The sequence below is a fragment of the Cynoglossus semilaevis genome, chromosome 1 (assembly GCF_000523025.1).
Source record: "Cynoglossus semilaevis isolate Cse_v1.0 chromosome 1, Cse_v1.0, whole genome shotgun sequence".
Lineage (NCBI taxonomy): Eukaryota > Metazoa > Chordata > Actinopteri > Pleuronectiformes > Cynoglossidae > Cynoglossus > Cynoglossus semilaevis.
This window is the reverse complement of record NC_024307.1, coordinates 23941538-23955229: the sequence shown is the minus strand read 5'-3', so window position 1 is coordinate 23955229 and position 13692 is coordinate 23941538. Positions and strand designations below refer to the sequence as shown.

Sequence of the window (13692 nt, the reverse complement as noted above, 5' to 3'; positions counted from 1 at the left end):
GTGTTTAACTAAGCTTTGTCTCACCCTTTTTTGGAAGCAATGATGAGGAGATCGTTGAAGAGGAAGAGGTAGACGGGATTGAACTTCACCCTCATGTTGAAGAGAGTTCCTCCTTTGGACATTTCTTGCAGATCTCCCTTCTTCTCCAGGTATCGATTCTGGGAGATGATGGGGATGGCCTGAAGATAACAGGAGTAAAATACAAAAAAAACCAAAACAGTCAATTATTTAGGAAGTAACCATGCAGCTGGAAGGCTGGTCAATTAAAAAGACCTGCATTTACCCTGAGTTTGTCAAACTCCAGTGTCTGAGAGATAAGGATGAGCTCCTCCATCTGTCTCATCTTCCCTACTTGAGTGTTACACTCATCAATAATCTTGGAAAAAAGAGAAAAGAAAACATGATGGATTACTTTATGATGAGTTTTCAACCAAAAAAGTCAACTGTGCTAGACATTTTCGGTGGCTAATACAATTCAGAGCCTGGATTTTGCAAAATAAACACAGAAAGTTTTCATTTGTGATTTGAATTTCAGCTTTAAGAGAGTCATGTTGCGGTATAGCAAACTGCAAACACTTCAAGATACACAAGTGATGCATTGTGGGTCGCATGTTGCTAGGCTACAGAGAATGTTCCATTCATGGTCTGTCCTACTGTAGGGATTTATGATTTCTCGCTAGTCCTGAACCTCTCACTGTTTCTGAAATGACCGCTGACTGGGCCACTCTGATGTTGTGTCTTGGCTGCATGTGGCCCATGGGCCGCTGTTTGGGTAGGTCAGCTTTATGATTTTCGCTCACCTCATTTTCTCAATGGAAATATCAGGTTCATTTTTTTGACCACAGGGAACAAAATTAAACCCTGTGATTCCCAGTGCCATTGTCCTCACTGACAGGAATGACTCACTGTCACCACAGAGCTCATTCAATAGGAAATCCTTCATGGAAACTATGGCTGACATCGATGTTCCAAAGGCATGTGAAGCACATGAGCAGGTAAAATATAATCTGACACGTAGGCAGGGGCCATGAGGAGAAAGAGATGTTTACCTTCGACATAGAAGCTAAAGCCTTAGAAGCTGTCTGCTCTTCTTTCGTCCCTTCCTTTGTCCTCTTCAGGATGTTCTGCAATGACAAACAGCGACTTTCCATTTTGGCACTGAGCAAACAGCACAGACTGGAAACGTTTTCCATCCAAATTGTAAAAAATAAGGTGATGAGGTCAAACCAGGTGTGTCAACCAGTGTTTACTCTATGGTCAAGAAGCAGTGGCGAGTATGAGGGGAAAGATTAGACTGGAATGAGGACATTCCTTACAGCAACAAACCGTGGTGAACTAGTCTGCTGCCTTTCAATAGCTCATGGTCATGTCCTAAAAATAAACTCTTTAAATACATGGTGAAGTAGTATTTCTTTGTGTTAAAAGTATTCTAATGTTTATCTCACAATCACACACATTTTCCATGACATGAATCCAATTTTTTAAAACAGATCTATAACTCTGAAGCCAGAATATGATTTGTACAGCTTCTAAGTTTATCTTTATCCTGCTCCTAAAAAGGCTTGAAAGGTGCTTGAAATTCAGAAGAAGATCACTGGCTATGCTACAAAGGGCAGATAGATAATAACTTCAGCTAATAATATAATCTGCACTTTCAAAATAGTCAACAAAACTAGAGCCAGACAGATGAAAAAAGAAAAGAAAAAGGTACATAAAGGCCCTCAAATAAATACACGCTTACACAACTACAATTCATAATTAAGTGTTATTACACCCCGGATCATTAGATGGCACCAGTGGTACGTGTCAGTCAAGATAGGAGTCGGTCATTTTAACTATTCCAGGAAGAAGGTGAGTAAGACTATGTTCTAGAACTATCCAAAACCAAATAACTTAATACCACGGTGCGATGACAGCATTGTTTTGATGCCAACTGTGTAGACAATGGTCAGAGTTGATTTGTTATAGAAGGTTGAAAGTTGAAAAGGGAAGGTTTATAAGACTGTGAGTCCTGCTATGATGTATGGTTTAGACACACTGTGCCTGTGGTTCTGTCGACCACAGGCAGGAGGGTTAGCTGGAGGAGAACAGAAGTGAAGAAGCTGAGATTTCCACTGGACGTGACCATTGACGGGATCAGAAATTAGCAGACCAGAGGGATGATTAAAATGGAGCACAAAGGTAACACTATATTCTTTTAATTGACCACAGTTTTCAAATGGCAGCTTTTAGAACACATAAGAGCCCAGAGCCATAACCCAATATTTATTTCTTCACGCTTAACTAAGTTAACTCTCTCATGTCTTTTTTTGACCAGTGAACTTTCCCTTTACCTCAGTCAGCATTTTGATGCGGGTTATTCTCTGGAAAGGCAGCAGCAAGAAGGACATGAAGGGCAGCCGCTGGCACTGAGGAGACTCCTGCAGTCTGGTGATGACCGCAGCAAACTGCACGTTGTTCTTTCTGTAGGTACACACATAAATGTGAGTCAAAGTCTGTTCATAACCACAAGTTAATGCTAAGTAATGCAGCTGTGGTGCAGTTATCTGATTGCATGCGAGATACCGCCTCTGCTTTAACTCCTTGTCTAATGTTCGTGTTGGAAAAATGTTGCTGAATTTGCGGAGACTCAGAAGTACAAACATTGATGTTTTAAATTAGAAACTGGAGAGAAAAAGAAAAAGAAAAACGAGGAGAGAATTGTTGGCTGTGGTTGCAGTAAATCACAGAGTGAAAACCAACCCAGCCAGAGTCACTGATTCCCACAATTATAGCCAAGCTTATTTTGGCTTTAAATCCAATACAGAAATAACAGATTTAGGCCCAGAGTATGAAGAGCTGCTCCTTACATGAGTTTAGTGAAGATTTTTTCTTGGTAGATCTGGTTGCGAACGTAGTCAATGTAAACAGGGAACTTGTGCTGGGCGTGGTAATGGATGATGTCACAAATGTCACAGAAAATGACTTCCTGGAATATGCGACCTTCTAAGTCTTTCAAGAATCTGTGGAATCAGAAAGCAGGGAATCTGTTTCTTGTCACATGTCTTTGTACTGACAGGAAGAACTTAAGAATACAAGCAGACTAAGGAAACGGAACATAAAATACCCTGCTAGCAGGTCAAAGTCATTCATCACGCACTTATTTGTCTTCTTCCTTCCTTCTACTCTATCTCACCTCTCACTGACTTCCCGCACCCTCAGGATGTTGGAGAAGAGTGTTTTCTTGTCCATGATGATCATGGTATCCTCCAGGTCCCTGCTGTCCAGGAAATGTTCAGTCAGAACTCTCAGGGACCGGAGGTAGGAAGCTTCTGAAGTGAGGACCTCAAACATGCTCTGCAGGGATAAACAAAGTATTATATCTAAAAACATAAAATCAGACCCCATGGCTTTCTTTGGACTTTCTTTCCTCTGCTTTGCTCTGTCTGGCACTACTGGGTGTTTGAATTGTTTTTGCCTTACTAGTAAACAATGCATGGGTATTGAAGAAGTAAGGACTAAGACTATTTTAGCTTTGAATTGAGTAAACTGACCACCCTAACAAGGAGAATTGACCTCTTTTATAAAAACCTCACACAAGAACTTTCAGATTAGATTAACAACTCCTTAACAGCATCCTCCCACTCCAGTTTCTCCCAGCCTCGTCCTATTGATTTTTCTCACTGCCCATACATTAGCTTCTCCCTCCCTGAAAACCTCTCACCTCCTGGTACTTGCACTGCTCTGATGTGAGCTGCTCCAACAGTCCACTGTCTCGTACCGCTGGTAGGTCCTGCCACAGCGTGCTCTGAGTTGGTGTGGATGCAGGACTACCTTTGGGAGGCCCTGTCCCTGTCCCAGTCCCAGTCCCAGTGCTGGCTCCAGATCGACGAGTATTTATGTCCATGGCATAGTCTATGCTGGTTTTACTAATGTTTCGGGAAACAGTTTGTCGTCGTATCTCCTTGTTAATGACAGTAGCACGGTAGGTTTGGTAGAGAGGCTCTGAGGGCAAGGACACAAGAAAATCTTTAGCTTTCTCAAAAAAAAAAAAAAGTCTTGTAGAAAACACAACAGGTCTTAAATACTGCTGTAAAATAAACTGTTAGTTATTTAGCTAAACTACATTTGTCTACAAAATGTCTAGATGTTTGGTTTGATGTAATTGACAGACAACCAAAAATGATCATGTTGGTTATTATGCTATGTTTAATGTTAGGTTGCTCACAGTTAGCTATAAAGCTGACAAAAGGTTTCAATAACCAAGAATTTTTTAGAATTTTTAAAAAACATCTGTGCAACCTATATATACTGTTATATACTTAATAAAAAACTGACTCAGTTAGTCTGAATTCTGAAGTCCAGAAATTATTTAAAAACTATGAACTGATAAAAGTGGTTTGAAAAAGTGTTGATTAAAGCAGCAATGGAAATAATTAAGTGTTATTTAAGTACTTTTTCAAAGCATGTAGTATTCCTTTCTAAGTATGTACGTTGCAGATGAAGTATGAATAAAACACATTCCCACACACTGTGCAAAAAAACACAATGGCTTTTGGCGAAATTCCCTTAATTACACACTTGGATCCTAACAAAGTGCTTTTTAGCTGTGTTTTTATGCTAAGTGCTGTAGCGATGACGGTCTTACCATCCTGCAGACGAGACTCAAAGCTGAACAAAGACTCCCTCCTGACGGAGCTGGTTCTGGAATAGGAAACAGGACAAAAAAGGATCAAACATTGTGATATGTAAACAAAAGAGTTATTTATATCTGCATAAATATAGAGCCACGAAATTAAAGGCCTGGCAAAATATTTAACCCTACTTAAAAAAGTGCCTTAGAACCAGTAAACCTGACACATTTCTCCAGTCTCTAATGAATTCCTTCCTATTGTGTTTTATAACTATTGTTGTTATTGTTGGACTTTATGGCTAAAGTTGAGTTAGAGGTAAAAAATGATGGCGCACCTACACAGATAATTATTCTGTTTTTTTAAGCACAATATTGTTTTGAATGCATGTTCTTGGTGTTTTATATGTGGTGTCAGAGGTTTAAGCTCACAGTTCTTCCACCACGTCGTCTTCATTTCCTCCATTTTCTTCACTTTCTAAAAAGAAAAGGAGACAAAATGTTTGTATTTACCAATTCTAATTTGCGATGTAAGGAGAGACAAAAACTGAAGACCTGACCTTTTCTCGGCACCGGTGCCTGCAGCGAGACATTGCTGAGCCGCCGCTGATCCGCCTTTGGTGGTGGGGGTGGGGCTCTCTGAGGCACCAAAGGGCTGGGTGGTGTGATGGCCCGCTGTGGGCTCAGGTTGTTGCTAGAGGTACTGCCGGGTGATGCGGGTCGCAGGGTCCGCCACTCCTCCAGTGTAGGCTGAGGGAGAGGGACAGCGCCCCGTGGCAGCTGCATGTGGCTGCGGCTCTCTGGAATCAAAGGCATTCTAGGGGGAATGGCGGGCGGCACATCCTCTGAGTTGGAGGAAGGGTCATCGTTGGTCTGAAACTCAGACGTAGGGTCTGAAGTGCTGTAGGTCAGTTTGGAACGACGGGCCGGTTTGCGCACCTTGATGAGAGGAATATCCAGCTCCTTACACAGAGCTGCAGGGTTTCTACTAGGATCATTGACCAGTGGAAGGGTGGTCTCATAAATATTGTCCTCTTCATCGTCTTCTTCCTCTTTCTCTCCTGCTTGTTGTACAAGAGTTTGAAAAACAGGAGGTGTCTTCCCTTGTTTGGGAGGGACAGGAGGAGACTGGGAGCGGTTGACACCCAGGGAGGTGAGGACGATGTGAGGACCGGGGTCCGACCTTCTCCTGTAACCCTCAGCGATCAAAACGTCCAAACACTGGTTAAACTTTGTTTTATCTTGTTTGAGCTCCGCGCTCCCATCCACCTCAGAAAACCCTCGAACCTCCTCCTGGGCCTCCTCCTCCCCTTCTGAATGTACCAGCTCATACAATTCTGATTCTTCCTCTTCATCCTCCTCCACATCAATCTCCTCCTCTTCTTCCACCTCCTCTTCTTCCTCTCCTATCTCACTCTGCCCACCATCTTCAAAATCTACAGGCACCCATATCAGCTTCATGCCAGGATGCTGTATGTGGCACACACACCCACAGCTGGGGTCACAGCGACTCAGAAGGTCGTCTGGATTGTGCTCCACCTCGGGAGCTTCATCTCCTCCAACCAGCTCCACCTCCACCTCTTTCCCATCAGGCTCTGCATCAAATGATAGAGACATATTAGCTGCGTGTGCACTTCTAATAGTTTCTTGTGTTTCTGTTGTGAGAGAAAATGGTTTCTGTTTTTTTATTATTATTTGTTGCAAAAATCTTCATCACACACACAGTGATGCTCACTTTGATCAAGAGATTTTTATATCTTCCAGCTGCTCTTACTGCCTGCGTTGCACTGTCGAGTCATCACTTGACTATGGCGCAGTGCCTTAGTAGTGTCTTCAAATATTCATGGAAAGTTTGGATCATTTCAAAGGAAACATTCAGTATTGACAGGAAGAAATGGAGAAATAAAAGAAGACAGTGAGAGATTAAAGCAATGGAGGAAGAAGTATAGGCCAGATATTACTTTTGGTAACAAATGATCTTAACGGTGCTTAATGTTTTAAGTTTAATGTAAAAATGGGGCAAATAATGGGTAAATACTGCTGTGGGGACAAAAGTATTTTGCAAACAATACTTTAATGTTTAATGTTGTTTTTGTTGTCTTGAAAATGAAGATGTCCTGTGTTCTAATGTGCACATTTTCTGTTCAGACACTGTCTCCACCAGTGGTACGTGAACCATAGTTTAACCAAATGATCTAGACCAGGGGCGGCCAACCAGTCAGAGGCTAAGAGCCACAATTTTTACTGTGTTACTGCAAGGAGCCACACGATATACGGGCACATGTGAACGGCCCCATCCCTTAAAAAATAAAAAATAAAAACTCTGCCACTCTGTTAAAACTTCCTGTGTACATCTTTTCATTTGTGCAATTGGGTTTTCCCTAGGTCATTTGTGTCAACGCCCATCTGCATGAGATTAATCCACATAAGGTACTTTGTGATGCCCATAAAATATCCCGCAGTATTGCACTCAAAGGTCAGAGATACGGCATTCTGCTATTTCAACAGCTTCAAAAGCCAACCATCTGAATGACACGTTCCACAGAGATCATTGTTGAATTCCTAGTTTTATTCTTACAATCCCTCCTTTATATTAAATACTTGCTGAACTAAAAGCATTTGCGTCTTTCACTAGGAACCAAAACAGAGAAGTGATATAGAATCATATGAACAAGAAGAGGGAGACCTTCAATCAGGCCAACAGTAAAATCATGTTCCCATTTTATAAAGCCACAAAAAACAGTGAGGATCAACCTGCAACCTACAGTCAACATCAAAAGTGAAACTACCTTCAAGTATTTATGAGGGGAAGCACAACCAGGAAGTAGTTAAAAAGTTCTGTTAGGTAACTGGACGTGAATTTTCTAAAAGAAGACGTTTCACCTCTCATCCAAGAGGCTTCTTCAGATCTAACTGGTGGTGGGGAGTACAGCAGATATATACTCTAGGAAGTAGAGAGTATGTATATGAGATACTATATTTAATGAAAATAAACCCACATTGACAGACCAGCACCCACCCATTTATGAGCCGTCAAATTTAACAACTGTGTGCAGTGGTGTCACTAGATAAAGTCTGAAGGTCTCACAGTCAGATTGGTCCTTTCACAGACAGAAGCACACACTGTACACACACACACACACACACACACACTAATACGTGTGAGCACAGGTGATCAGGTGACTGACAGAACCTGTTAACGACTGTTGAGGAGCACCACACCTGGCTTTGAACAACACCCAGATTCTCAAGACTACCACTATTGTAGTCACACACATATGCTTTTTATTTTTATTTTACTTTGGACACAGTAAATGACCCTGAACAAAAAATAGGTTTACACTAACCCCCCCCCCCGAAAGAATCATTCTGTAATTCACAGTGTAATCAGCTGACCTTTGACCTGCAGAACAAAAGCAGCTTCAGGTTTCTCTCACAGAAGTCACGTGACAATAATCTTTCAAACATCATCGATAGGTGACCCTTTTAATGAACTCATAATCCAAATCTAATCTGCTCAACATTCCACCCACACGTTAATAAAGTTTTCCCATCCTATTCTTAAAGGGGCGGACGTTTCTGCACGGGGAGCCGTCATCAGCACGATGGTTGGGTGTGTATGTCATAAAAAGTGAGTTGAACTGTGTAGGTAAACATCAGGTAAAAAGGTTCACTTTACCTGATCGGCTGATTTCCACACTGACCCCGGCTCCCTCCTCTTCTCCTGAGAGCTCTTTCTGCTTCTGCAGCAGGCGACTCCTCTTCATGGGCAGTGGAGGAGCATGTGCTGAACTTACTGGAGCCTTCGCACCTGTGGACTGTGGTTTGGGCTTGATTGTCGGCGGTCTCCCTGATCGCCTAATTGGTTTAATTTTTGTGGTCCCGTTAGTGGGAGGTTCCTCATGTTTGCTGAACTTGTTAACAATCCTTTTGACTTTACCAGTGGTAAAATCCGTAGTGTTGCTGCTCTCTCCCGGTGGAGGAGAACTGCTCTGTGTTGCTGTAGGTTTCGGAAGAATCCGTGGTCTTGCCCTGGCTTCAGGTTTGAGGCATGAAGGCAAGGAAGGCCCCTCTGAAGCATCCTGGACAGACATTGTGGTTGGAGCTGGTGTTGTCCTACAGTGGTTTATCTCTTTTAGCCTTGACCAATCAGAGGTCAGGCTGTGAGCTCAAAGGTCAGTCTTTGACCGTTATGATCACGATCTGTTGATCAAAGAAAAAAAACAACAGGATTTTAACCACATTTTTCTTGCATCCATATCACTGTTAGCAGGATTAGCTTGGTTTAGCTGAACCTCAGACAAGACTGACTGCTCAAAGTAAGAAACCTCTACAAAAACATGTTCTTGTTAGAGCAGCTTAGCCACATTTGAGGCTAGAATGTTAGAGTCAATGTGTAGGACAGTGACTGTCTTGGTGGAGGTGTACACAGTAAATCCGTAAAAATCACAGTAAATGAACTACACAACAGGCAGGGGTAGACTTTTCTACTTGGTAATAGATCGCAAATCCCAAGATTATTACAGACCTGGTCCCTAGTACACAAAAGCCTTTCTGTACTAGTGACCCATTTAAAAGGAACATAATAAATCTTCCAGTGGAACAAATATTTGTGAAAAGCCAGTAAACATTACGGTGCAGTCATCAGATCAGAGGCGTCCTGAGAATCCTGAGAAGCAAATGCCTGACTGTAAGGCCTCTGAGGAGAATGGACTTTGGACTTTTAAGAGCTCACTTCTTCCTGGTGAGAATATAATCCCACAAAAACAGCGTAACAAAAGCTAATGTGAAATCTGACCCGTCACTTACTGAGGGGACGCCAGAAGCATAAAGTCACAGCTACTGTGACGTTGTCCTGTACAGATGAAGACGACAAAGACCTATTTAATAAGTAAAGCCTGTGAATTCAGTTTGAGGGCAAGTTTACTATAAAAAAAACAACTTAATTCATAAATAATGTCAGTGAACATATTACTAATTGTTCTTAATTTCAGGTAATTTCAAAAACAATCATGTATTCATGTTTCAATGTAAAGAAGAAAAAACCTCAGCTGAAACATGTCTGTGCTCGGCTTGGCTGAGAGATGGATCTCTTTGGAGGAATTTTAGAAAGTCATTATAAACCTCTACAGTAGTTAAACAAATGTGACTTGATTATTAATAAAACCAAGAACTATGTGAGATTTTCGAAGGGATCACCGATCCTGTGAGCAGACGCAGACAAAAGCACTCAAAGAGATTTCCCTAATCAAAGCAGTCCAGTCAGTGAACTGAGGCAGTCAAACTAACCACTGAGATTCTTTTTCTATAAATATGTCTATAAAAAAACCTGTGATGAAATTCTCTTTCCATTCTGGTTGACCAAATGTCCACGCTGCAGATTCCCCTTGCCATGTGTTTTAGATTTTTTTGATACGTGCTCCCAACAGCTGATGCAATATCAAACCAGAGGAAGGGGATACTCATCCTCTGACTCATGCAGACGGAGCATGGAGCTCAGATAAGATTGTATATGGCTTGGTGTGTCGCTTAAAGGGACAATCCCCTTATTCCACATTCCAATACTGTCGTCTCAGCATGCATGGGTGTGGATTAAGAAAATCTGAGCCATACAAATACTGAACGTTTTTAGATAAAAAACTGATGTCTGCTAAAAGGTGATGTTTTACATATGTGTTTATCTGGAGACTTTAAAGCCACAAACTATAACGTTATTTTGACTTCTATTTCTTGATTGTAGAGTAAATTTAATAATAAATAATAACAATAAGTAATCCACAAAGATTGTGGAATGTAAATATGTTTTTTTATGTATTGTAATTCCATAAGACTCTAACAGCATTGCCTAATACCAGCTGGTGACAACAAACAATCTGACCTGAGAGCCTTCAACGTCAACAAGAATAAAAAGTGCACCAGCACGTTGGACCAGTTCGAAGGAGTCAGTGATCATAGAATAAAGAGACAGACAGGGTGTCACGTTTCAGTTTGCACTGAGTATGTTCGCATTACTAACAGCTACATCCAGGTATTTACAAACTGAAAGAGATGAATTAATAGTTGTAGGACAGTGGTTCTCAAACTTGTTATACTCTGTACCACCTGAGAAAACATAGCTCTCTGATGATGTTGGTCATCATGGTGGTACCATGATGACCAACATTAGAATACAGCAGCAGAGGCCTTCACTGTTAGCTTCTACCACAGGAGTGGTGTTTAGAAATGTTGATAAAGATGTTTATGTTTAAGTGTTGTATTAATTGTGCATGGTATGTTTTAGATTTATTCAATTCAAAATGTAAATGTGAAAATGAAACAAGTGTCAGTGCGTGTTAAACCCATAGAAATTATGCAATAACCAATATTATTAATATTTGAGCTCATATTGATACATTTTTGCTTCATTTTTTTGCTATGATTATTTTAGTTACTATTATTTTGCTAATTCTGAGCAAACTGTTTCTTAAGTAGATTTATTTCCTTCACAGATATGAAGTGAGTATATGAATATTTGTTTATGTTCCTTAAACAAATTTTCTGCAGTCATTATTTTCGCAAATTGTTCACATTTTTGTCACATACTTTGTACATTTCCTCCGGTTCTGTCCTAAGAAATTTGTAATCAAGTCTGTGGGAAAAAAAAAATCACTTTCAACATTTTCCTAACTGTTGTCCAAACATGCAGTACTGTAAGTGTTGGGGTTATGGATTGTTTCACAGGTTTCCTACTTCTTAACTTCTACTTCTTGCTGGTTTACCAAAAGAAAATACAACAAACAAACTTGAAATAATAACGTACGTGTATTTTTTTAACTTGAGTTTTTTTTTTAAACATTTAAAGTCAGAAGGGACTACAATACCGCAGGAGTGGGGTGCACACAGTTTTAAAGGTTTCAGTTTTGGCCCCCTGGTTATAACCATTGTCTGCAGAAAGACACATAAACCTCTATTGGGTGGGTGTGTGTTCCCTCACAAAGCACCGGTCTTGTGGAGAAAACAATCTGAAACTGTGTTATAAAACACACTAGGGTACACACAGGGTTACATCTCCCCCAACCCCATGACTTTAGATCTTTTGTCTGTCTTGGTATTTCGACCTGGTTTGTTCAATAGCTACATTCTTAAGTCGAATGGACTTGATGCACGAGTGGGTCAGTGGACTGTCCATTCTTTCCAGTGTGTGTCCTGGTGATTCCAATGCACTTCAGAAACGGTGTGATGCCTTAAATCAGATCATGCTGAGCACAATCCTTAAGTGCTGTAAAAGGCTTTACATTAACACAATGCTGAGGGTGTGAGTGAGTGGGTGTGCGTGTGTGTATACAGATAGCCATCTGCTCTGGAGAGTGGCTAATGGGCCAGCGTGTGTGTATGTGTTAATAGAGTATGGGGGGCTTTAAGAGAGCTGCCCCTGTCTGAGTGGATACCAACCAGAACAATAATACATGTGATGTGACTGTATTCCACGTTGGCCAGGAAGCAGGGAAGGAAATGGTGTAAAGGAAATGAAAACACACTCAAAGAAAAATAAAAAATAATAGCAGCTTTTACAAAAATACAAAGGTTGACAGCACCTACGCCTAGCTTTCGGGATCCTACGCTAAAAATTTAGGTTAGGTTAGGACCGATATTAATAATCAATCCAACTAATATTCGTATTGTTCACCTTGAATATTGTAGTAATGACACATTATTACATAGTAATTCATTGTCATAATAACCTTTTCTTCTACTATTTCATCAATTACCTCGTGGAAACAGGTGCTTACAGACCAGAAACGTGAAAGTGAACGAAACCGCACTTAATGAACGACCAATAATTGAATAATATCACTTTGAAATACATATTTTCACGAAATTTAACTTACCAATCTTATTCGGACATGTCTGGTTGTGTTCCCTCTGTCATTTGGCACTAGTGTTGTATTACTTCGTATCTCCAGTGCAGGAAAAAAAATGCTCACGGGTAAAATAGGTCCTGGGCGCAGCTACGTTAGTGCGTTGTAATCATTCTTTCACTGTTTAAAATTTTAAATGAAACGAAGCGTTTCAATTTGTTGTTAGGATTTGTTCTGACAGGCTTGTTGTGTGAACACCCATTCTCCTCCTGCTGTTGTCTCCTCTTTGTTACCCGCAGCGTCTATGAAAAGGAGAGACTGAGGGAGAGTAAGTGAGGCAGGAGGGACAACGCTCATGCTGTCAATTTACCTGTTGTAACGATTAAAGTTTCCGCTATTTTCAAAATAAAAGTGGCGATTACTTGTATGGCGAGAAAACTAGAATTTCTGTCGCCAGACAGTTTTGTCTAAGTTTCCTTCAAAACAAATAATTTACCAGCCTTATTTTAAAAACCCCTTTTTTTAAAATAAAAATTTGTTTGAACCATTTAGACTTTTTTTATAAATAAAAAAATAAAAAGGCAATATTTCGAACATTAATTTTACATGTTAATTATTGACATTTATTTAATTTGACAATTTATTTTTAAATTCATGTTAATCGACTACATAAACTCATATTTTTTTCTAATATATCTAATAATCTTTATTGGTCTAATAAAGAATATATAATACGTATATGTAAAAGTGGTGATTTGTGCAAGCTGGGTACAAATAGTGAACGACATTGTTTTTTGATTAAATAACATAATTAGATAAGCATAGATCATAAGTGAGGATAACATAATTTGTATAGAATATTTATTTAGTCTATATGTTCTATAGCTTTGTCGACTGACGTATTTATAAGAAGGGGCGCTGATGCCCTTCTCTGCATATTCATATTTATTGTCCTATACTTTCCTCTAGTGGCTTAGATTGGAACTGACATGAACAGACTAAATAAAGAAATGATTACAAGTACATCCATTGCGAATATGTTTTTCCCAAACACATTTGGGCTGTAATGCTGTTTTAAATTACTTTAATTAATTAATTAATTAATTAATTAATTAATTAAAACATTTAAATGAATTCGTTTTGTTTTGATAATAACTTTGATTTTCAGTAAAAGTCGTAACCGACGTTTTATTTTCGTCAGAAAAGCACCGTTAATAAAACTACAAGTCAGATCTTAATTGTTCT

General features: G+C 40.0%; 1 protein-coding gene across 1 annotated transcript in view; it reads right to left on the bottom strand.

Annotated features, from left to right (window-relative positions):
• arhgef15b (Rho guanine nucleotide exchange factor 15b) overlaps positions 1–12803 on the bottom strand; it is a 14798-nt gene extending 1995 nt beyond the window's left edge. The window contains exons 1-12 of the mRNA XM_008320988.3: positions 12478–12803; positions 8289–8812; positions 5170–6204; positions 5042–5087; positions 4628–4683; positions 3704–3984; positions 3176–3336; positions 2850–3002; positions 2334–2463; positions 1050–1124; positions 284–376; positions 25–179 (exon numbers count right to left, since the gene is read on the bottom strand). Coding sequence (XP_008319210.1) covers positions 25–179; positions 284–376; positions 1050–1124; positions 2334–2463; positions 2850–3002; positions 3176–3336; positions 3704–3984; positions 4628–4683; positions 5042–5087; positions 5170–6204; positions 8289–8703 — 2600 coding nt within the window. The 5' untranslated portion in view covers positions 8704–8812; positions 12478–12803. The remainder of the gene's footprint in view (positions 1–24; positions 180–283; positions 377–1049; positions 1125–2333; positions 2464–2849; positions 3003–3175; positions 3337–3703; positions 3985–4627; positions 4684–5041; positions 5088–5169; positions 6205–8288; positions 8813–12477) is intronic.
• Between the last annotated feature and the right edge of the window lie 889 nt (positions 12804–13692).